The sequence below is a fragment of the Cervus elaphus genome, chromosome 5, assembly GCF_910594005.1.
Source record: "Cervus elaphus chromosome 5, mCerEla1.1, whole genome shotgun sequence".
NCBI classification, from domain to species: domain Eukaryota; kingdom Metazoa; phylum Chordata; class Mammalia; order Artiodactyla; family Cervidae; genus Cervus; species Cervus elaphus.
Window position 1 is genome coordinate 119154455 of NC_057819.1, and position 23983 is coordinate 119178437.

Consider the following 23983-nt stretch of genomic DNA (forward strand, 5'->3'; position numbering starts at 1 on the left):
CACACAGTGTTTGTCTTTTTGTGACTGGTTTGTTTCATTTACCATAATGTTCTCAAAGTTTATCCATGTTGAAGCATGTGACAAGATTTTCTCCTTTTTAAACTTGGATAACCCTGAGATTGTATATATATACTTCATTTTCTTTATCCATTCATCTGTCAGCTGACATTGGCGTTGCTTCCTTCTCTTACCTGTTGTGAATAGAGCTGCTTTGAGTGCACATGTGCAGATATCTCTTTGCGATCTTGCTTTCAGTTCTTCTGGCTGTATACCCAGAAGTGGGACTATTTCTTTTTTAAAATCATCAAAATTGGTTCTTGGTGCTTCACTTGTTAGTGATTTCTTCATATTTTTTCCTATTCTTCAAACATTTTAACACTTCTGAAATCTAAATGCTTCTTACAACAATATGTACATTAATGTATTCTTTTGCTGTTTTCCATATAGCCCTTCTTAGATCATTGATGAATCACAGTGTTTTCAACTCAGAAATAGGTTTTGATAATAGGAAAAAAATGACACTTGTAGTTCATTAGTGCTCTTACAAATTAGATGATATTTACTCTGGCTTTTAATGGCTTGATATGGTTCTCTCCTATAAAGTCATGATGGATGCATGCATACAGGGGGACTTTAGATTCTGTAAGAAAAATAGAGTTGAAAAGTTTGCATTTCTGTGAAATAAGATATTCTATTTGAATTGAATGGTTTTTGTATTTTAAAAATACTGGTTTAAATTTGGTATATATTAGAAGTTTCTTTTATAATCAGGCCTCTCTTGTATCCTGTGCTTTCCTAGAGGTAGCTTGTCTTTTAAAAGATCTGTAGAACAGTAATCACCACTCTTCATGGCCTCTGTAACCTCTGCCTATTGTCTTTATCTGTTCATACATTTGTGGAAACTGGCAGATAGGTGGTAATAACATTGGAACTGAAACAGTAAGTTTTTAATTTGGACTTTAAAGCCAAATTCATTCTAAAAAAGTTCCTCAAAAAAGTGTATTGGGGAAATCTGTTGTAAAATGCTACTTACTTTTTCAAATTGTGATGTACACCAGGCAACCTTGAAAATCTGTTACCTTTTTTTACCCCACAATCTAGCACCACTGAGCTGATCTGGAACTTGGGCCACCAGTGGTGGCCTTTGGGGAAAGCATGTCCCTTTTTTTGGATGGTGCTGAATAAGTGACTAGCTTCTGACATTGTTGAGATCCAAAATTACTTAGTTATCCAGTATGTAGGGGTGCAACTAAACGAACTTAGCAAAGAGGTGTGCCCTGTTTCTTAAGGAAGCAGACAGTCTATGTCCCTAGCGTTTCAAAAGTGGCAGGACCTCTGAACCTAAAACTGCTCTAAAAATAAAACCTATTAAAAAATATTTACAAAAAGGAAAAAAAAAGTGGCAGGACTTACTGTTGAAGAATGTCAAGTACCAGAACCAGCTGAGGGACAAGAGCCAAGAGGGGAGAAAGGTCCCAAATATGGTAGATGATATCCAGAAAGAGAGTTGTTTAGAAGTGACTGTTGAGGCATGGACTGTCTTTCTGTTTGTGGCATATGCTAGGTTTTATTTTCTAAACCCCTTGGTGCCAGTGTGTCTGGAGACTTCTCGATTGTCTCATAACAAGTTTCAAGAAAGATGATTACAACTCTGAAGGAAGTGTGCTGTCCACTGCTCTTGTTATTTAATAATGCATTTTGGACTTTTGAGTATGTTAGTCTGTTAAGCAGAAGTTTCTGGTCAGTTACCTGTAATTCTTGTTAGCATTATCCACAATATAATTTATTCCTTTTCTTTATAGGCATTTGATCTAACAGAACAAAGATACGTAGCTGTGAAAATTCACCAGTTAAATAAAAACTGGAGAGATGAGAAAAAGGAGAATTACCACAAGTAAGTGATACTAGAGTATCTGATTTTTCAAAATTTAGTAATAATAGCTGTAGTTTGAGCACTGTGTTAAGAGCTTTACATGCATTGCTGTTGTTTCATTTAATCCTCATAACTGCCCTTGGAGGGTAAATAAATCTTCCATCTTACTGATAAGGAAATTGATACTTACAGAATTGAGTAACAGCTAAGAAATGGCTGAGCCTGTATTTAAATCCAGACTTCCCTTAATCCAGGCCCATGTGTTTAACCCTCCCCTTCCATTGTGCATCTAAAAGTAGCTATAATAAACAAGTCAAGCGTCATAAATTACTGTTGCTTGTCTGTAGAAAATGTGAGAGTGTTCTGTAGTGGTCTAGACATCCTAGGGAGCATGAGGTGGGGCTTTTTTGCTGCTTTAGTCATCTCATCACAGAGGAGACCATGCAGCACCTGCTGCCCCTCAGTATTTGGTCCTTAATGCTGTACCCTCCTCCCCCATCACAAGCTTCCCGTCTCAGAGTTCTTGTCTTCAGTTTCCCACTTGCTGTGCTCGCCCCCTTCTAGATGCCATCGTGGCAGCCCTCATCGGTACTTGGGGTGCAGGGTGGGAGGGTGACTCTTTAGAATGAACAGTTTTTACATGTGCAGGTGTGAATGTCTTTCTTTCACTAACGTCAGGCCTTGCCTGTTTCTGCCCTGAGCTTCAGAACATTGAAGTTACAGCTCACTTGCTTTGGAGGCCACTCAGACTTTGCTGTTAGGATCTCCCCTGGCCATAATATTGTTTCCTTTTTGTAGGAACAAGTACTGTGTTAGACATATCCTACCCCTAAAAGGAGAGACAGCCCCTTTTGACATAAAGCAGTCTACCTCCCTTCTATAAAAGCACTTTTGTTTTCTCTTATAAATAGTACTCTGGAGGAAAAAAGGCAGTGGACTTCGAAGAGCCTCTTAGGTGGCTTCTAAATCTCAGTGGAAAAATAAAACATTTCTACATCATTAACCCATTCTTGAGGCTTAGAGCAAGGCGACTCCTGCCTTATGGCTACTGTTCATTAGGGACCCGGGAACTCTCGCTGCTCTGTGCAGGCTGGCAGTGGTGCTCAGCGCTGGAGGAGAGAAGGTCCTGTGGCGTGAGGAGCGAGAGCGCTTAGCAGAGGTGGAAAAAGGATGCCGTGTGCTCTGTGCGTGGCACTCTGCCTGTGTCCGTGTGTGTCAGGCGGCTGCAGTCCAGATGCTTCTGAGGAGCAGTTACATTATTACAAGTACATTCTAGGCACTCGACAGGCAGGGACAAATGACATGCGGCTGCAATTGCCAGGGAGCACTTAAGACACCCACATGTTCTGACCAGTTAGGAAAATGGTGAGAAATGTCCGCATCATATTGAGACTCAAAGAGGACCTGAGGGTATAGGAACAGTACCTGCATCCCTTTCATAGTGTCCTTCGGCTATCCTCGGAGCCTGTTCTGCAGCTGTGTGCGCCGCCGACTCTAAACCAGCTGACTCTACAAGGAATGGGCCTTGGTGAACCTTGAGGAGATAGTTCCTCTGCAGAGATTTATACAGACTTTGCCTCGTCTTTGTGTCCAGCGTTCAGGCTGGGTTTAAAGAGAACTCAGGGGCCGAAGACTGTGGTGACTGCCCATGGGGGTTGTGCTCACCGTAGCCTTTTGAAGCAGTGAGTGATAGACACCAGGACCTCCTTGATGCACTCGGCAAGCTGTTTGAGTCCTGGTGGGTGTGGATGGGGTCTCCTTTCCCATTTGTCTGCCAGATGGAGTCACAGAGCAAGTGAAGGGGGTAGTCTCGTGTCTGAGTTCTTAGAGGTTCAGCTCCAGCTCACAGTGCTGCCTTCCTATTCTTTGCTTCCTCACCACGGCAGGAGTCACGACTCCTGAGCACCTTCTGTGGAGCCATCTGGGCAGGAGCCATTTCCCAGTTGATAGACACACTGGTGGAGGGGCGGGTGGTGCAAATATTTTGTGACCTCCATTCATCCTTGTGGGAAAATTCTTAACAGCACTTCCACCTTTCTTGGAAAGATTTTGCTTGCTAAGTGATAATAAATCATACAGAGGAATTTTAGGCTATAAGTAATAGTGAATTAGCAATATGGCATTAACCCCCTTGAACTGAAATTAAGGAGACATATCAGGCACTGAACAGATTTTAGAGAGTGCTTCAAAAATTCAGTGTGAAACTGAAAAGGAGTACATTTCAGTGTTGTGGTCACATTATAAAATATGAAAATCCTACTGTTACCTGCATATAGTAAGATCTTCTGCTTGCTTTCTCCTTCATGGGGATGACTTCCCAGCCCCATCTGGAATCAGAACATGTATTTGGGTGAAAAAGAAAGAAAAATTCAAAGAAAATGAAAGGCTGTTGTATTGTTCATTTTTGAGTTCCATTTTGTACCCCCTTTCCTCTCCTTTCTCTGCAAAGTGATAGAAGTAAGCTGACTGTTTTACTTTTGCGTTATTAAGCATTAATAGGCATTACTTGATTTCTTTAACCTCTCAAAATAGATATTAAGAAATTTATGGTAGGAAAAATTTCATATAAAGCTATCCACAGCAATAACTGTATCTGTACTCTTGTATGATACTCTTTTCTAATTTTCTAGGATATAATTACTGAAAGTCTAAATATATATCTACTTATAAGACAGTAGAAGACTAAGTGGATCAGTTTCTTACTTGTTTCCTTATTTATAGGGCATTAGTCCCTTGGATGTTTAGTTGAAATTTGAACATATGAAGGATGTAAGAATATAAGGAGAACCTCTGCCTTGCCTGGTGAACTGTAGCAAATGGCCTTAGAGCCCGACGTGATGTTGAGGGGGTTCTTTTCGTGACACACAGAAAGTTTCCTTAGTTGGCAAGGACTTGTGACACTCTTTAATTTATAATTTTTTCTTCCTTTATTTTCCTCAGTTTTTTATAACCTCCATGGAGAAATTGGTCTCTACTTTGAAATGCACAAAATCATAAAGTTAAAAGGGCAGAGAACGATAGATTTCTAGTGTGTGAGAATAAGAAATGACTTAACAGTAATCTGTTTAGATCATAGGTTTCTGAACTTGTTTTTTTAGAAACAGTACCACCTTTATTTTACCAAATGAAATGAGCAATTACATGATTTGTTTTTTTTTTTTTTGGTACATGCTGTGAGGCATGTGGGATCTTAGTTCCCCACCAGGGATCAAACCTGCTTACCCTCCATTGGAAGCGTGGTGCTGCTCCGACTCAGTGCTGACAAGTTTGTTTTTTTTTTTTTCAGAAAGACATAAAGATACTGATGAGGACTTCCCTGGTGGTCCAGTGGTTAGAAATCTGCCTGCTAATGCAGGGGACATGGGTTTGATCCCTGGTCCTGGAAGATTCCACATGCCGCAGGGCAGCTAATAAGCCTGTGCATCAAAACTACTAAACCCACGTTCTAGAGTCCATGTTCTGCAACAAGAGAAGCCACCGCAACTAGAGAGTAGCCCCCACTCACCACAGCTAGAGAGAGCCTGTGCACAGCAACAAAGACTCAGTGCAGCCAAAAATTCTTTAAAAATTTAAAAAAAAAATGCTGATGAAATAAAGCATCAGAAGAAGCAAAACTGCCCAAAATGGCCACTTGAAAAATAAACCTAATCAAACAGCGTTTTCTTTGGGGAAGAACATTTAATCACTTTTAGATTCCTATTCTTCCCCTCCCTCTTCCCCTAGTTGTTCCTCAGTTTTTCTTTGATTGAGTACTTTATATATCTTTGACATGCTAGAATACATTTCAGAAAACATTACTTTTGGGGGACTTTATTTTATCATACTATGGAATGTTTTAATTTTTTGACTCTTAGAACAAAATGCCCCAAACTAAATGGTGCTAGATTACTTAAAATATAATATCCTAAAATATGTATATAATAATATCCTATTACTCTTATTAAGTAAGAACCACATTTTATTCTTTAAAATTCAGTATATGCACCCTTTCCAGTGCCCCTTTAAGGCTGACGCAGTGCCATAAGAGGCTAACACAGGAGGGTAAAGAAAGTCTCCATAAAACCCAGAGAAGAGATTTTTAGAACTCTTCTCTGGATCCTGTCTGGAGTCACAACTGAACCGGAAGATTTTAAGTCTTAGCACTTACTAGTATGTGTGTAGTTAATACCAAAGTCATTAAATTTAAACTTGACTGTCAATAAATAAATAAATAAATAAATAAAATTCAGTATATGAATACATCAGATTATATAGTACATTTTTCTTCCTGTCTTACTAAAGAAAAAAAACATATGTATGAAAAAAATCTCTTATTCTAAGAAAACTAAGGTTCCCATAGTTTCAAACTTTTTATCAAATTAGCATTTTCTTAGAAAGTAATGCTAATAGTCCTTTAAATTCTTTTTTGTAAAGGGGATTGAAAAACAAATCCAGTGCATTTGTAATTGCCTTGTTTTACCAGCGGTCCTTTTACTCAGTGAGTTTGCATGCCAAAATTGATCCCTGTGATGGAACCCCAGGGTATAAACATTTGTAGACAGAAAGTATCAGCTTCAGAGAAAAGAAAAAAAAGTGCTGTCTTTATCATTTTTAAACCTCTGCTGTTTGGGTATCAATATAAAAGAGGTAAGGTTATCACAGAATGAACTTGCAAAGGATAAAAGTTAGTGCCTGCTGTTTTTCCAACAGCTTGGCAGAGACCTGTGGAGAAAACAGGGTGAAGAAAGACTAGAGGACTAAATGGACTTGAATGGAGTGAATGTGCAGGAACAGTGGAGAAGTGTGAGAGTAAATTAGGAGGATCCTGGAAAAGTTCCGAAAGACAGGCCAAAATACAAAATGTTAATTTCCTTTTTGTTCACAGGCATGCATGTAGGGAATACCGGATTCACAAAGAACTGGATCATCCCAGAATAGTTAAGCTGTATGATTACTTTTCACTGGACACTGACTCGTAAGTACTATACTGTTTCTAGCTTAGCAGAGAATATTATTTTCTTGCAGCGTGATGACTCATGGAATGGAATTTAAATCTGGGTCCAGAAAATACTGCCTGAGGGGGCCAAATGTATTTTTGGGCAAATGATTGTATTTGAATTCAGATTGGGGCCAGCAAGACATACATTTCTTGGCCACAGGATGGGTGCAGTTGTGTGCTGGTCAGTGTTTAACAACCAGCATGGAGGAGAGAGGCATAGGGCTGATGTGTACTGTTTGCCAGTTTCTGTGGAACAATACTCTGAACATGTCCAATTTTTTTAAAAGAGGGGGGCAGCTTTGTTGAGATAGGTTTATATAACATACGGTTCACTCATTTAAAAGTACACAGTATTCATAGGTATATTTCGGCCATGACTAGTCAGTTTTTGAACATTTTCTCTGCCTCAGAAAGAAATCCTGTACCTTATTCTATCATCTCCCTTTTCCTCCACTCCACTCCTGCTATAAGCAACCACCTATCTGCTTTTTGTGTCTATAGATCAGCTATTCTGGGACTTTCATAGGATGGATCAGGTAGTGTGTAAACTTTTGTGGCTGGCTTCTGTCACTTAGCATGGTGTTCTTTTAAGGTTCTTCTTGTGTCATTTATCAGTACTTCTTTCTGTTTTATGACTAAATATATTCTACTGTCTGGAAATACTACCTTTTGTTTATCCATTTATCCTACCAATGGCTTAAAAACTAGCTCACAGGATTTCTGAGAATTTAACTCTCAGCTCTCAAAAACTGGTACAAATTGGTGCTGGCATACCACAGACAAGCAACAGTCAAGTGAGGCTGATGAACACTGATGGGCCTTTCGAAGTTCTAGCAGTATGACTTCATCATAGAATTAGAATGAAATGTGGCCGAGCCTAATGCTACATCTGAAAATATAGGTTGGTTCAGAGGCTTATAGGGATTTCAGTCCAGCCTTCTCACTTTGTAGGTGGCGAGTTGAGGACCAGAGAAGTTACATGACTTGTCTGAGATCTTTAATAATCGTAGGCATTATTGTATTTCATTACTTGGTATAGGTAAGCTCTCGGTCTCTTGGTTTATCCAGGAGTTTAGAAATAGTTCAGCATTTGGAAACATCTCTGTTGGAGTCTGAACTGAATCAGGAAAGCATGCTTAGGCCTGGCCCGCAGGGGTTTCCTTCCACCTCCCAGAGTGTTCGGCCTCTTCCAGATGGCAGCTGTCTCAGAGCTTGCTGTGCGAGAGCCCATCCACATTTAGAAATGGCCCCAGAGGGAGACCATAATCCCCTCTGGAAGCATCCACTCAGGGATTTCCCCCTTCCAGTCAAGTGCAGTCAGCACAGTGCTGTGTGTGGTGTTGAGTGGGATTCAGAAAAACAGTGAGTTAAAAAGCAGGTTTCCACAGGGTGGCTTTATTGTTTTGCTTTCAACAAGTTCCTTGAATACTAGGAAAGGCACACATACCCCCCAGATATAAGCACAAAAGCCATTTCAAAAGGAAGCGCAGTGACTTGGGTTCCCTGCTGTTCCGAGCTGCGTACGCTTAACTGACCTGAGACGCTGGGTTGACTTTGCGCCACTCTCGCGCTGTTTACTTTGTCCTTCCTGTTGTGTATGGTGAATTTTTCCCCAAAATAAGTCAAATCATTGTTTTAGAAAGTTTTCCGAGAGTTGAGTATTAAAAATGAGATTTTATTTTCAGCTTGCATTGGGTCCAAAATAAATTCACTAAGCCTGAGAGTCTATGCCTCAGATTTCAGTATATCAGATCAGAGAAATCTATACATTTTAGGCCTGTTTTCTCAAATGGGATGCTAGCATGTTGAGACATGCTATGTTTTGTAAGAAGCATGAGCTGTTGGTCAGTTTGGGGGTCCCTTGGGACTGTGTGTGTGTCCACATTTTGTTGCTTTGCTGCCTGAAGGTCTTCAGTGGCCCACAGGCCCTGAGTGTGAGTCCTGCGTCTGTTTGATCCATTGTAGGCTGTTAGATCCATTGTTTGGCCCTTGTAGGCTGTGTTCACCAGCCTCCTTTGTCAGTGTTCAGTGGGATTCATTCAGTGGAGAGACAGAAGTGGTGGTGGGTGGAGACTCCTCCCCCGATGGTCCCAGGTTCCCTTGGTGACCCTGGTTCTGATTGCACCATCTCCACCCTCTGGCCTTAGGGTGGCCAGACTTCCTGCTCTAGATGATTTCTAGGGTGCTCACTGGCCACTTTGTCTTCTCAGCTCTTCCGTCATCTATGTGATCAGTTCTCTGAATTAAAGCCTCTCCGTTTTAAATACTCCAGTAATTTTCATTTCCCAGCAAGACCCTGAGTGATTTAGCCACATTGTCACAGCTTAGAATAGTTTAAAAGGTATTCCTCTCTCAGGAAGCCTTACTTCAGTTTATGACTGCCTTGGAAGACAGACACATGACCCTTCATACCATGAATGCTGTGTAGTTTTAGATTTGGATCTGTGTGACATACTGGTATAAGTGAAAGAAAAAACTCATACTATATAATGATACATTTGTTAGAACTACAGATACTGTCCTTTAAAAAGCTCTTTTATACCTTGTGTATTTAGCAAACAAAAATCATAGTATGTGCAGTCTGCTAGGAGCAGTAGTATTCAGTCAGCCTTGGGGACCTGGGCAAACCCTCAATTCTTCTTTACTGTCAGCACCCAGGGTGATATAAAATGTTTGCAGTGAGGATTGTGGATTTGATCATAACGTACTTGTTTAGAAATGGAGCATCCTGTGGATTGTAGAGTAAGTGTCTAGTTTAAATATATGACAGTTCCTGTCAGTATTCCTAAAGTCTGATTCAAGAAGCAGTGTGCCCTGGGTGAACTTTAGCAGAGCAGGTTCCAACATGAAGGGTGCAGACATTCTTCACTAAGAGAGTCGGCAGTTTACTTCCTGTAAACTGCTAATACTGAATAAAGAATGCTGCTGCTGCTAAGTCGCTTCAGTTGTGTCCAACTCTGTGTGACCCCATAGACGGCAGCCCACCAGGCTCTGCCGTCCCTGGGATTCTCCAGGCAAGAATACTGGAGTGGGTTGCCATTTCCTTCTCCAATGCATGAAAGTGGAAAGTGAAAGTGAAGTCGCTCAGTTGTGTCCGACTTTTCGTGACCCCATGGGCTGCAGCCTACCAGGCTCCTCCGTCCCTGGGATTTTCCAGGCAAGAGTACTGGAGTGGGTTGCCATTGCCTTGTCCGGAATAAAGAATAGAAGAGTATTTTAAAGAGCAAAGAAGAAGGAAGTGAGAAGCTATCTACCTCAGTGGTCCACAACCTTTTTGGATCCAGGGACCAATCGTGTATGTGGAAGACAATTTTTCCACAGACAGGGCAGGGGGTGGGGGCAGTCATTACATCTCAAATGACTTTGGGATGATTCAAGCACATTACATTTATTATGCACTTTATTTCTATTTTTATCACAGCAGCTCCACCTCAGATCAGCATTAGATCCCAGAGGTTGGGGACCCCTGAATTACCTGATGGTTTCACTGGGGCTTGTTTAGTTAGACTTAATCTGCTTGCTTTTATCCCACGATCAAGTGTTGGTTTATTTGTCTTTAGGTTTTGTACAGTACTAGAATACTGTGAGGGAAATGATCTGGACTTCTACCTGAAACAGCACAAATTAATGTCGGAGAAAGAAGCCCGATCCATTATCATGCAGATTGTGAATGCTTTAAAGTACTTAAATGAAATAAAACCTCCTATCATACACTATGACCTCAAACCAGGTATGTCTAATTTTTAGGAGACAGTATTGGTGGTATTTCTTTGGTCTTATAAGTAACTTTCAATTTTATAAAGTTAGGGAATTTGGCGGGGGCCAAAAAGGCCTAATAAAATCTGACTCTAAATTGCCTGGGTAGGTGTGGGAATAAGAGAGTCCTGGCCACACAGCACGGGATTTAGGAGGTTGGGTTGTATTCAGTGCTCTGGAGAAACAATGCCCTTGTCTTTAGAGCCAGGGCAGTTCATGATGTCAGTCCAGTTAAGAAAGAACTGCTCTGGCAAGCTTGGTTTTGTTTTTCCCATTACTCACACTAGACAGCAATCCTTCTACCCCAAGTCTCTTTGATAAGTGCCCTCACATTAGCAAATTATTTTCCACGTATGCCCCCCATTTCATTAAATTCTGAGCAGTTTTCCATCTTTTTGTATGGTTACTATCTAACTTTGATTGTTGTTGGCAGGGGAGAGAACGGTTTGGCTTCTGTCTGTTGTCATCCTCAGCTCTTGCTGAGAAGCCTGCCTGTGTGCTCTTTAGATAGCTCTATCCTGCTGAGCTTAGGTGTTGGGAAGAGCCCCCTTTACCTCCTGGTGGGGACAGTTAACTTTGCCATCCTCTTCTAATAGCTACATATTAAATCTCACTATTCTTTAATGACTAAAGTGAAAGTGAAAGTCAGTTGTGTCTGACTCTTTTGCGACCCCATGGACTATACAGTCCATGGAATTCTTCAGGCCAGAATACTGGAGGGGGTAGCCTTTCCCTTCTCCAGGGGATCTTCCCAACTCAGGAATCGAATGCAGGTCTCCCTTATTGCAGGTAGATTCTTTACCAGCTAAGTCACAAGGGAAGCCCCTTTAATGACTAAATAAATGACTAAAAATTCATTACAAGGAAGTGATTTTTTAAAAGATGGCTACTGTGTGATTGGGTTTTCTATTACTGAATCTATTACATTTTCCTGCCCCAGGAGCTGTAGGTGGCACTGTGGTACTAACTTAGATTCCCCTGTTTGTTTTCTTTGATTCCACACCACCCTCCCCAAACTACTATTCCAAACAGGGTGGTTTAGAGATCCTTACTGAAAGTTCAGATGAAAGTTTCCCACTATTTTTTACCAACCATACAAATGATATTTTACTTTGGCTAGTTAATTATTTTTTTCCACTGCTCATAGTGCTGGTTTTGGCACATTAAGCAGGTGATTCTTGGAAAAGAGAAATTTGCAGCCAGACACTTATGACTCTCCTCTAGCATCCAGAGCCCAGATTGTTTTATTCCAGAGATTTAAATGTTTGCTATTATGTGTAAGAGTTGGAGTCCAGTTGTCCTCTTCTTGTCTGTTATTATTACCTTGGCTTTTCCTAGTAAGTCTCTTTTTTATTCATGAAGATTTTTATCTTTTTAGGTAATATTCTTTTAGTAAATGGTACAGCGTGTGGAGAGATAAAAATCACAGATTTTGGTCTTTCCAAGATAATGGATGATGATAGCTACAATTCAGTGGATGGCATGGAGCTAACATCACAAGGTGCTGGTACTTACTGGTAGGTATCTGAGAGATCTGTCCAGTTGGCTGGAGATGTGACTGTATTATGCTGAAGTGTTGGTGATTGTTCATTAGACTACATTCTGTCTGCTTAGGCAGAAATGCTGTATACCATAGTAGACTTTCCTCTCCAAATATTTGCTGTCTTGTCAGCGGTTTGGCTCTTTGTATTTACATGAATTTGTCTTAATTTTTCTTTTTATTCTTAAAAACCATTGAGAGAGGGATTATGCATGACCAGGCGTTTTGAGTTGAGTGTTTGCTCTGTAGGTAGGCCCTACCGAGTACATAGAGAATGAGGTTACTCATGTGTGTGTAAAGAATGGCCCTCACTTCCTTTCAGAATTTCAAATGCAGGTCTCTCTCTTCCTGAGTTGATGGGATGAGGAAGTTTTTTCTATAGTTGCCTGAAGATGGTGGACTGAAGAACCCAGGAGTTATGAAGATTAGGATGTAAAATAAGCACAGCATCCCTTGAAACCTAAACAGGAAAAAGTGAGCATGGTTTGCCAAGAATTGTATCCATTTCTGGCAGCCATGTTCCAAAAGGTTTTGAGCCACATTTCTTCCCATCTGTCCTCACTCGTCCACCCCCAACCACTCTACCCAGCTGGCTCTGCCTGCTTGTTCTGTGCCCTGTCTTACTCTGTCTCGTACTCCTTTTGACAGTGAGCACCATACAAGATACCTGCAGCTCAGGCATTTGACTTTGTGATTGTAAAGGTGTTAACAGAGCTTGCTTTTCACTTCTGAGGTCGTAACACAAAGCCACACATTGGAATGTTTGATTCTGAATGTGGAGAAGCCTCTTGTAGCATTAAGGGAGGGGAAATGCATGCAGTTAAAATCCCAAGGTCAGTTGGCCAGATCACTGATGTTTGAGACTGGAGGACCCTAGCCCTTAGCCAGTTAGTGACTGTCTGGGAATGAGGGTGTTGATGGGAAGCAGACAGAAGAGGGGGACATCAGCCCTGTTCTCATCACCCCCACCACATTGAAGAATTGATCATATCCTGCTAAAAGCACCGTGTACATACAATTTCAACTTTCCCTTGTTCTTTATTGTTTGTGGAGATGGTACCTATAGTGAAAATCAGTCCCTAAATTAAAACTTTGAGATTCTAGGTTTAAAATAGAAGCTACACTTACAGTGTTTATTCACTTGGTGGTTTTTGTGGGTTCCTGTCAGTAAATGATACAAAAATATCTGCTGTTGGAAATTCTGGAAGCAGGTCTATACCTCTGCTTTATAAATTCACCAGAACTTGGATTTGAGCTTTTCATTTGATAGCTTGTTCTTTTTTAAAGGTGAAGATTTTTCACATTTAAATTAGTTATTTCATTGCTGCCTGTTGCTGTATTTGCTAAGCTATAAAATTCAGCAGTTTGGCATTTACATAAAAGTATGTAATGTTTGAGACTTGCTTCAAAGGAATCTGTTTGGGGGAGATTAAGAGGGGTGTACATGAACAAAGATTTGCCATGTTGACTAGTTACTGAAGCTGGATGATGTTTACTTGGGGGTTCATTTTATGATGTTTTTCTACTTTAGATTATATTTGAAGACTTTTTTTTTTTAATGGTAAGAATAAGGTGAAAAGGAAGCTACTGAGAAAATTAAATTGTTTGAGTTTCTGTGAAGGTTTAAAAAGTAAAAATTCTCCATATTGGTGTTTATAATCACCATCCTCAGTGTCATCCTCATATTATGTCCCAGAAAGATACAGATAGAATGTGAGGACATAACAAATTTTAAGTGATCGTTTGCAGCATTCGTTTGTTTTAGAATTCTTCTACATGGAATACTGCTTTTAAACAAGTAACCCGTTAGACTAGGCCTTGAGTATCATTCTTCTCCACGAGGATTTTATCATGATGGCATATGCAATTATGTTTGTTTTTTAAACACAATTTAGTGCAATATCTTAGAACTCTTTTCTATTCTCCCTCCCAAAGTCCTTGATAGGGACTTAGAATGCTTATTATGTGGGTGAAGAACTAGTCTGTTTCTTCATTTACAGATGGGGAAACTGAGACCTAGAAAGTGATATGCTAAACTTAACACTATTAAGGGACAGTGTCTTCTGTATTCTCATTATTTGACCAAATTATTACTTTGCATTTGGATAAGTCCAACAACCTCCATTTTTCCTCACCACAAACAAGAACTTACTTCTTCCCCACCACTTCCACAAAAAAGTTATAAGTACATTAAAAGGTCATTTTAGAATCAAGATCTTGTTACTTATCCAAGCTCATATTTAAATTATGTATATTAAAGAATCAAGAGCCATGAAAACCTGGGATTCAGGGAGGTTTTAGTGGCATTTGGATGAGCTGTTCTTTTTATAGATTCTTTCATCTATATTTTTATTTCTTTACCTTTCTCTCCCCATACTCCCCTTGTGAGTTTTCTGTCTGTATTTTCATTTTTCACTGTGTGTTTTGGCTAGATGCTTTCATTGTGAAATAATAGTCTAGGTCAGTGGTCTTAATAATTTTAAAATGACTATTAAAAATAAATAACATAAAACTAAACTTCTTAAAAAAGCCCATCATCTGAACATTTTCTGCCTCTCAGCTCTTCTGATCCCCTTTCAGCTATACATTTAGGTTTTTACACCAGAAGCACAGCAGGGTTTAAAATAGTTTTTCACAAAATTGATTTTGCCAGCATGAAATCTGCAGAGGTCGATCTGTTATCTTCAGAATTCTGCCTTCCAGCTGTGCCATGGCAAAGACTCCAGGCAGTGAAGAGAGGCATATTATTTGGTTTCCTAAATGCTAAGAGGCACTTACCTTCCACACCATACAATTTGGTGTGGTTGGCTGTCCAGCTAGTCTTTTTAGAGGTCAGGAGTGGGTGGGGAGGGAAGGAATTAAGATGAGGATTGAGTTGGGCCAACAGCTAGAAGTTTATTTGGCTTTTAGGCACTATTTGTTAGTCTTCCATAAGCCCCTGATCACCCTTAAAGTAGGAAATATAAAATGTCCCTTCATAATTTGAACTTTAATGTCACCATTGATTTTAATTGTGGTCAGTCTACATTTCCAGAAGAGACTACCTTAAGAAGACACTTAATAGCCACTCCCCTCAGAGATTTATACTGGATCCTGAATTCGTTTGGATTTTTAACAGTTATTTATTTTAGAGACTGTTTCTTCTTCTGTCAGCATGAAAGGAAATCACACCACTTGTATTTTAATGTTTGTTGCTACAGCTATCATAAAAGGAAATGCACTTCTGTGTTCCCCCCCTCCTTTTAAACATTTGCTGAATGACATTTTACACTAGGCACAGCCCTGGAAAAGGATGCTGGGGTGGGTAAAGTAGGAACTAGGGAGAATCTTTACCTCTCTGAGTAAATAAGAAATGGGACATGACCACCTCCTTAACTTAGAGTGTCTTTTATCAACTGGGTGTAAGTTGGCTTTCAGATGTTAAGATTCAGATATTTTTATTTTCATCAAAGTCTTTAGTTTGCCTTTTTGTACATGTCTTAGATTTATACAGTTGTTTTTCTAAGAATTTTTATTTCCCTTTTCTCCAGGTATTTACCACCAGAGTGTTTTGTGGTTGGGAAGGAACCACCAAAGATCTCAAATAAAGTTGACGTCTGGTCAGTGGGTGTGATCTTCTACCAGTGTCTCTATGGAAGGAAGGTAATGAAGACGGCTGGACGTGGCGGCTGCTGTCCTGGTGGTGCTGTACACAGTGGCGCTGTGTAGATTATTCCCTTGGAATTAATCGCTGGGTTATATAGAATGGAATCCTGAAAGTTGTGGTTTGAAGAAAATACAGACTTAATGATAGAAGCTTTATGCATATAAGCAGAAATTTTCAGTTCCAGGGCATCTAATGAATTCTGCTGGGCTGTTGAAGACATCCTTTTTTTGTCGTTCACAATTAGATCTAAAGAGCCCATGCACCACAACAAGAGAGCCCATATACCGCAAGTTGTGAATCCCAATGCAGCCAAATAAATAAGTATTTTATATGTATATACACACACACACACACACACAATCTTCCCGAGAGCCATTCTTTTTTTTTTTTTTTTTTCATTTATTTTTATTAGTTGGAGGCTAATGACTTTACAATATTGTAGTGGTTTTTGTCATACATTGACATGAATCAGCCATGGATTTACATGTATTCCCCATCCCGATCCCCCCTCCCACTTCCCTCTCCACCCGATTCCTCTGGGTCTTCCCAGTGCACCAGGCCCGAGCACTTGTCTCATGCATCCAGCCTGGGCTGGTGATCTGTTTCACCCTAGATAATATACGTGTTTCGATGCTGTTCCCGAGAGCCATTCTTAAGGGTCACAAGAACTGAAACTTGAAATACCTGCAAGGCTCCTTATTCCCAGCCACCCCATTAGCATAAAGTATGATTGGATTCCTATACTGGGGAACTGGTGCCAGAAAGTACTTATTTTCTGTCACTTCTAATAAAGGTAATATATTATTTGAATAAGTGAAAAGCTAGGTAGTAAACTACACATAATGAATTTCCACATTTATGTTCTCCTTGTGAGCATAATATCTTGTATATACTGGGATCCATTTGTATATTTATATTCCTGTTTCTGCTACCAGTGCATTTGTATGTTTCAACATTCCCCATTGGGCTGTGGGTATAAACCATTTGGGAGTTTGGCAACTCAGATTCCTAATACTTTGATTACAATCCCCAGACCAAACTCTTAATTCATATCTCAGCTTAGTCTTTAACTTTGCTTTGGTCTTTGTTTATTTATCATACCTATCTAACATTCAGAAACTATTCAGAACTAATGGGGTTAATTATTATTTATACTCTGATATTGTGGAAGTGCTGCTGATAATGGTGGCAGAGGTTATCTAGCAAGAATTGTGATCTCAGTAGAAACACTACAGAGATGACACTAGGTGTGAACTTCTTTCTTAGGAGTTTATTAGAAAATAGTGAGTAGCCCCAGCTCTTTTTTTCTTTCTCCCCCACTATGTCCTGACCCCTCTCCTCTTTCACTTCCTTCCCATCTTTTTATCTGCGTCTTGGGTCCGTCCATGGCACACATACATATTATCACTTTGGGCCAAAGAGGTTGCTGGTTCCCATTCTGAATCTTCCTTACCTTTGCTGTAAGCAAAGCTTAGCAGAGGCACTGTGCTATAGCAGATGCTACTTCTGGTCCCAGCTCTGCATTAACCTAGATGTTGGAACTTGAGCAAATTACTTCAAAAGCAAGTTACTTCAAATCCATACCTTTCCATCCTTTATCTATAAAATGAGAGAATTAGAGGAGATCATCTCTAAAGTTCCTTCCAGCAATTCTTGTGGAAATATATGTTTACCTTTCCCTTCTCTTTGCTTTTGAATTGTGTTCTCTTTAATTTTAACCAGAGGCCTACCTTTGTTTGTTTTTTTATATGATAGCCTTTTGGCCATAATCAGTCCCAGCAAGACATTCTACAAGAAAATACTATCCTCAAAGCTACTGAAGTGCAGTTCCCGCCAAAGCCAGTAGTAACACCTGAAGCAAAGGTAAGTTTTGACCCATTGGCCAGCAGAAATGTCTGCTTTGCTTTCTCTATTATTTCTCTGGGTAATTTCTCCAACCTCTATCTTCTTCCCCCTGTCTCTTCCCACAACAAATATTTATTAGGTACCTAGTATTAGACAACTTCCCAGGTGTCACAGTGGTAAAGAATCTGCCTGCCAATGCAGGAGAAGAGGGAGATGTGGGTTCAGTCCCTGAGTGGGGAAGATTCCCTGGAGTAGGAAATGGTAACCCATTCCAGTATTCTTGCCTGGAAAATTCCATGGACAGAGGAGCCTGGCGGGCCACAGTCCATGGGGTCACGAAGAGTTGGACATGACTGAGCGACTAACCACAAGTGGAAGTACTGGACACTGTTCTGGGTAGTGAAGAGGGCTGTGACTGTGTAGCAGTGAACTCTGTAGACAAGGTCTCTGCCCCGATAAAGTGTGTGTCTTACTAGGTGAGATAAACAGTAGCTAAAAATGAATACCTTTCAGATGGCGATAAACATTATAAAGAAAAGAACTCAGGCTAATGGGAAGGGAGAGGTGGGAACCTCCTTTTCTAATGTCATGGTAGAGACAAGGTCTCCATGATGAAGTGACTTTTTTCAACAATCTTGACGGATGTGAAGGTGGGAGCCATGTGTAGATTTGCGAGAATATTCTGAACAGAGAGAAGAGAATGAAGCTCAGATGTGAGTGTGAGCTTAGCTAGTCCCCAGAGCAGGCAGAGCAGAGGAGAGCGGAGAGAGGCAGGAGGATGGACTTAAGCTTATGGGAGGCAGTTGAAGGTTTTCGTCTGGCCAGCCATGTAATCTGATTGCTCTTTCAAAAGCCTACCCTGGCAGCTGTGTAGAGGGAAGATTCAAGGCAAAAGGAGTATATTTGAGTTGGTATCCAAGCCAAGAAAACCTTCCAGCTCCAGATATCTCACTAAGGAATCTTCATTTTTAAAGGTCAAGGACCACTATGTTCATTTCTATGAGTTTGTTATCTTCTAGATGTTTTAATAAAGCAACTGCCTATAGATGTCTTTGCTTTTGAAAAACCAGGAATTTTATCAATTAAACACGGAAAAATAGAAAATCAGTAGTTCATTTTATGTTTTTAGATACATTAAAGTAGACTTTACTTTTTAGAGCAGTTTTAGACTCACAGCAAAACTGAGTGGAAAGTAAACATTTCCATATACTCCTTGCTGCTGCAACCCCCCTCCCCTTGCCCTGGCACACTCCCCCAGCGCACAGCCTCCTCCACCAGAATGTCAGCAACCTGCCCCAGAATGGTACATCCGTTACAATCAATGGACCTACATCCAGGCATCATTGTCACCCTAATGCAAAGTATAGACTTTGGATGATACTGTTTTAGAAATAAAAAAACTGATTCAGCTGTTTAAATAATTTTATTTATGGTTTTATTAAATAGAGCTGTCTGGTTAAAAAATAGGAAAGGACAGATAATGTATGTAAGGGCCTCTGCCAATGCAGGGGACACGGGTTCAGTCCCTGGTCCGGGAAGATCCTACGTGCTGTGAGGCAGCTGAGCCTGTGTGTCACAGCTTCTGAGCTCACGTACCTAGAGCCTGTGCTCTGCAACGAGAGAGGCCTCTGCCGCGAGAAGAAGCCTGGGCACCACAACTGGAGAGTAATCCCTGCTCGCTTCAACTAAAGAAAGCCCTTGCACAGCAATGAAGACCAAGTATAACCATAAATAAACAAAAAATAATTGTAGAAACTGAGGCTATGTAGCTCTTCATACCCAGCAGAAAGGAAACGTCCATGTTGGTAGTAAATTAGGAATCCAAATCAAACCCCACTCACAGTAAGCTTGTATGTTTGCAGAACTCTTGGGGGAGACAAGCCCTGGTCAGACTTTCCTTCACTTAGATGTGTGCCTGCTCATTTGCTTAACGACTTTTCAGGGGAGAATGAGATACACCGAGAAAGCACTTGGCAGCGCCTGGCGCGTGGCAGGGTTAGTGTCTCTCACCTTTCCTGCGGTGATCGTTTGTCCCTGCAGTGTTCACTTCCTCAGGAAGTTCACGTGAGACCAGGTGCAGAGCTGTGAAGTGAGGCTGTGCCCATGCACTCCAGCCAAGGCAGAGAGAGGTTTTTCTTCTGCTCTTGGCGCTCTGGGGACAGAGATCTGTAGAGGTCATGCCCCGCTCCCCCTCGGGAGTGGCTCAGGCGTCTGTGCTGGAGAAGTCAGTGGCCACAGAGCAGCGCTGCATCTGGCACGTCTCTTCTGGGTCCGCCTGGTGGTTTCCGAGCCAGGCCCCAAGCCCCTTCTCTTTAGGAGACTTTTGCTCTGGGCCCTGGCAGCTGCTACAGAACCTCCTGGGTTCCCTCTTAGGGTGCCAAGATTACCTGCTTCAGGCTTCTTCAAGAAACTTTCCTTTCAGGCGTTTATTCGACGATGCTTGGCCTACCGAAAGGAGGACCGCATCGACGTCCAGCAGCTGGCCTGTGACCCCTACTTGCTTCCTCACATCCGAAAGTCGGTCTCCACGAGTAGCCCTGCTGGAGCTGCTATCGCGTCAACCTCGGGGGCGTCCAATAACAGTTCTTCGAATTGAGACCCACTCCCAGCCACAGACTGTTCGACACACAGAGTGGACAAATGGCGTTCAGCAGCGGGTTTGGAACATAGCGAATCCAAATGGATCTCATGAAACCTGTACCAGGTGCTTTTATTTTCTTGCTTTTTTCCCATCCATAGAGCATGACAGCATCGATTCTCATTGAGGAGAAACCTCGGGCAACTCTGGCCAGGCCTCGTAGGAAAAGGCCCCGCCCAAGGTTCCGGCGTCAACGGCCACTGCGTGTGGCTGCTCTGAGTGAGGAAAAAATTAAAAAGAAAAACTGGTTCCATGTACTGTGAACTTGAAAACATGCAGACTCAGGGTGGGTCCCTGATGCAGTGCTTCAGATGAAGAATGTGGACTTGAAAATACAGACTGGGCTAGTCCAGTGTCTATATTTAAACTTGTTCTTTTCTTTTAATAAAGTTTAGGTAACATCTCCTGAAAAGCTTGTAGCACAAAGGCTCGGCTGGGGATGGTGTTTGACTTTGGAGGAAAAAAGTTGCTATTGCCCGTTAAAGGCACTAGAGTTAGTGTTTTATCCCTAAATAATTTCAATTTTTAAAAACATGCAGCTTCCCTCCCCCCTTTTTTATTTTTGAAAGAATACATTTGGTCATAAAGTGAAACCCGTATTAACAAGTACGTGGCAATGTTCATTCCAATCAGATGCAGCTTTCTCCTCCGTCTGGTCTCCTGTTTGCAATTGCTTCCCTCATCTCAGTAGGGAAAAAATTGAGTGGGAGTACTGAGATGTGTGGGGTTTTGCCATTGGACAAAGAATGAGGTTAGAACTCTGCAGCTTGGAGTCTCTCTAGGTTTTCAACTATTTCTTCACAATTTGAACACTTGACGGTTGTCCCTTTTAATTTATTTGAAGTGCTATTTTTTTAAATAAAGGTTCATCTGTCCATGCAGTCCTCTTGGATTCTCTGAATGTAGTAACCATTGAAACTATTCCAAGGGTAGACAGAACACAGGCTGGGGAGCCAGTGCTCCAAGGAGCAGGAGTTCCCACCCACAGACCCCGTGCACTTGCTGAACGGTGTGCACTTCTTGTTAACGATGACATTAAAACTTGATCAGCGCATAAGCTTTCCTCTGTTAGATCTTTTGACAGGAAACAACCTCCAGCCACCTGAATTATGTGGGTGTGTGCTGGTGTGCGTGTCTGTGTGTGCATGTGCACACACAGACACACACACACTTTGTCTAACTCACTTTAATAGATTCATTGGGTGAAGTTAAAAAATAATCTCAAAGGAAATAGGTATTTCAAATACGAACATTCTTTTGGAACTTTCTTTTTTTTTTTAATGTGGTTGTTTCTGAGATGGATGATCAGCTGAAGATGGAGCTGAAATGGGAGCTGCGTGGCCCCCCCCCATGCCCTTGAAACTCGACAGTAGAGTGGGGAAGGAGGCCAGAGTCTGAACATGTGGTAGCCAGCTTGGAATGTTACTGACATATGTGGCAAGAGGGCTCAGCCAGAAATATTTAAAGAAGCAATACTCAGGCATGTGAGTTTCCTGGGCAAGGGGCAGGCTGGGGGGGCGGGGTGGCGGCAGTCAGGAAGGGTAGAGAGCACTCAGATGACTCACAAGTAGTATTTCTTTTACATGTGAGAAATGCCAGGAGTGACACATTCTCCAGGACCTTTATGGATCTGCCCCATTCCCAGTGTCAGGCGATCTTAAGGGAGGATGGAGTGTTCCAGATTAGAGAGAGGCTCGTGGGCAGGTGTTGTCCTGTGGAACTCTGAAGGGAAGGAAGTCAGCCCCTGAGTGCTTGCACCCCCCAGCTTTCCACAGCAATCTTACTGCAATATATATATTTACACACATGTGTGTATAGTATCTTTTTCTTCTTTAACCATTACTTTCAAGCTGCTAAGCATAGTACCCATGGGGTCTCAAAGGTTGAGCACAACACTGTAAGGATGGTGCCTACATAGGTGAAGAGATGGATGAGTTGAGACCATGTTTAAACTTACTCAAGGCAATGAAGTTCTGTTCCTCTTTTCTTCTCTCCCATTCAGTGATCTTGAAGAATTGTGTTTTGTTTAATTTCTAACTTTCTTCATGTTGAAGGAATGCTGCATCTTTAAGCCTTCCCTCTAATTTCCTGTCTCCTTTCCCCCAGGTTCTTATGAGCCAAGGTGTAGGACGGTATTTGGTGATTTATCTTTTCTGCCCTCTTCCTGAAGAAGGGATGCCCTCTCTTCCTGCTCTTCCTGGGTCTAGGGCTTGGCTGGAACTGTCTGGGCTTGGTTGAGTCTGGGCACAGCCTCTTTCCACTGCATGGATAAGCCCCAGGGAACAGGCAGAATGGTGACCTTTTCTAGACTTGTAAGTAGCCAGTGAAATCACTAAGTGGAGTTCTTCCATGACATATTTTGTTAATATGGGTTTCACTTTTTCCAAGGATAATCCCTTATTGCCACAATGTTGATTTCCTTTAAACAATGACCCCCCCCCCCCCCAAAAAAAATGTGTATTAATTTGTAATTAAACCCAGCCAGACTGTTTTGGCCTTTCCCAATTTGGGGGGTGGGGAGGATATTAAAATAAGTTTTAAGAAGTGACTTTCCTAGCCTCTTGATTTTACTGTAGTTCTCCAGCTTCAATCAGGGCCCTCACCACCTAGGGTATAGCTCGAGGACTCCTGGCAGCTGGCAGAGTCCCAGTGGATGTCACAGTCGTGATGGGAATGTGTGGGTTCATGTGACATCTGTCACCCTTATGTGCCAACAGCTAGAGTTGTGGCTGGGAATAGCCACAGTGAACAGAACGGGCAAGGCCCGGCCGTGACCGTGAACTCATAATTCAGGGCTGGAGGCACTGGCCTGAGGAGGACATGAAATGCAGAGGTCAAAGAGAAGGAGCTGGGCTCTCCCTCTTCCATCATGGCACAGCAGCTTTACATGGAGTCTCGCCAGTCAGACACGTACGAGCCCCACTTGTGTGGCTGGCCTGGACGGGTCTGCTGTCTTTTTTTAGAGGGCTTGTTTTTTTCTTGCCTTCTAGTCCAGGAAGGACAGGTTTTCCTCCAGCTGCGAAGACTAGCAGTCAAGGAGCTCTTGAGTTTCTTAATTTAGAAAATAACTCCCTTTAAACATAGTTATCTCCTAGAATCCTAGAGCTAGAAGCAAGCTTTGGCCTAGCTCCTTGCCCCTAAGAAGGCGAAGTTTGCAACTAAGTTGACTCACCTTTGGCAGTCTTTTGCTTTCTGAGAATCTTTCCTTCTCTCTAGCACACATCATTCTCATCACTCGAGCCCTCTTTGCCTGTAATTAAAATCCACCTGGGGTAAGTGGGGGAGAGACAGGATGCACAAACTAGCTATTCTGTTTTAGTTTCTGAAGGCAGAAGTTAAGAGCTTCTCTTAGAGATTAAGAGCCTGGGTTTTAGAATTAGGTCTGGTTCAAGGCCCGCCTCCACTGGCTTCAAGAATTTCTCCTTGCATGGTTAGAATAAGGAGTAGAAGTGAGGTATTTAAAGTACCTGGAACACAAGGAGGGAATCAAAAAGTGTGATTTTAAAAAGATCACAAGATTTAGTGAGACCAAGACTGCTGGTTGAGGCTCAGAGCCTTTCTACTCTCCAGGTTGTCAGGAGGTTTTGCCTGGGGTTAGGATGCAGACCTTGGGGAGCCTTCCTCTCAGTCTTGAGATTCACTGTCAACCTCTGTCCTGCAAGGTCAGCAGTCCTCTCTTACCCTGCATTCAAGACTGCTCTGGGAGG

At 41.7% G+C, this 23983-nt stretch overlaps 1 protein-coding gene and 1 non-coding gene across 7 annotated transcripts in view; both read left to right on the forward strand.

Moving 5' to 3' along the window:
* Window positions 1–22820, forward strand: part of TLK2 (tousled like kinase 2) — a 122465-nt gene extending 99645 nt beyond the window's left edge. For all 6 annotated transcript variants that reach the window (XM_043904956.1, XM_043904959.1, XM_043904958.1 and 3 more), the window contains 7 exons: window positions 1803–1894; window positions 6738–6827; window positions 10412–10581; window positions 11986–12124; window positions 15678–15789; window positions 17549–17656; window positions 20061–22820. In XM_043904956.1, the coding sequence (XP_043760891.1) occupies window positions 1803–1894; window positions 6738–6827; window positions 10412–10581; window positions 11986–12124; window positions 15678–15789; window positions 17549–17656; window positions 20061–20234 (885 nt within the window). In that variant the 3' untranslated portion in view covers window positions 20235–22820. The remainder of the gene's footprint in view (window positions 1–1802; window positions 1895–6737; window positions 6828–10411; window positions 10582–11985; window positions 12125–15677; window positions 15790–17548; window positions 17657–20060) is intronic.
* Window positions 5867–5989, forward strand: LOC122695920. The gene has a single exon (XR_006341651.1). It is a non-coding gene; the product is annotated as a small nucleolar RNA SNORA26 (small nucleolar RNA).
* Window positions 22821–23983: the final 1163 nt, after the last annotated feature.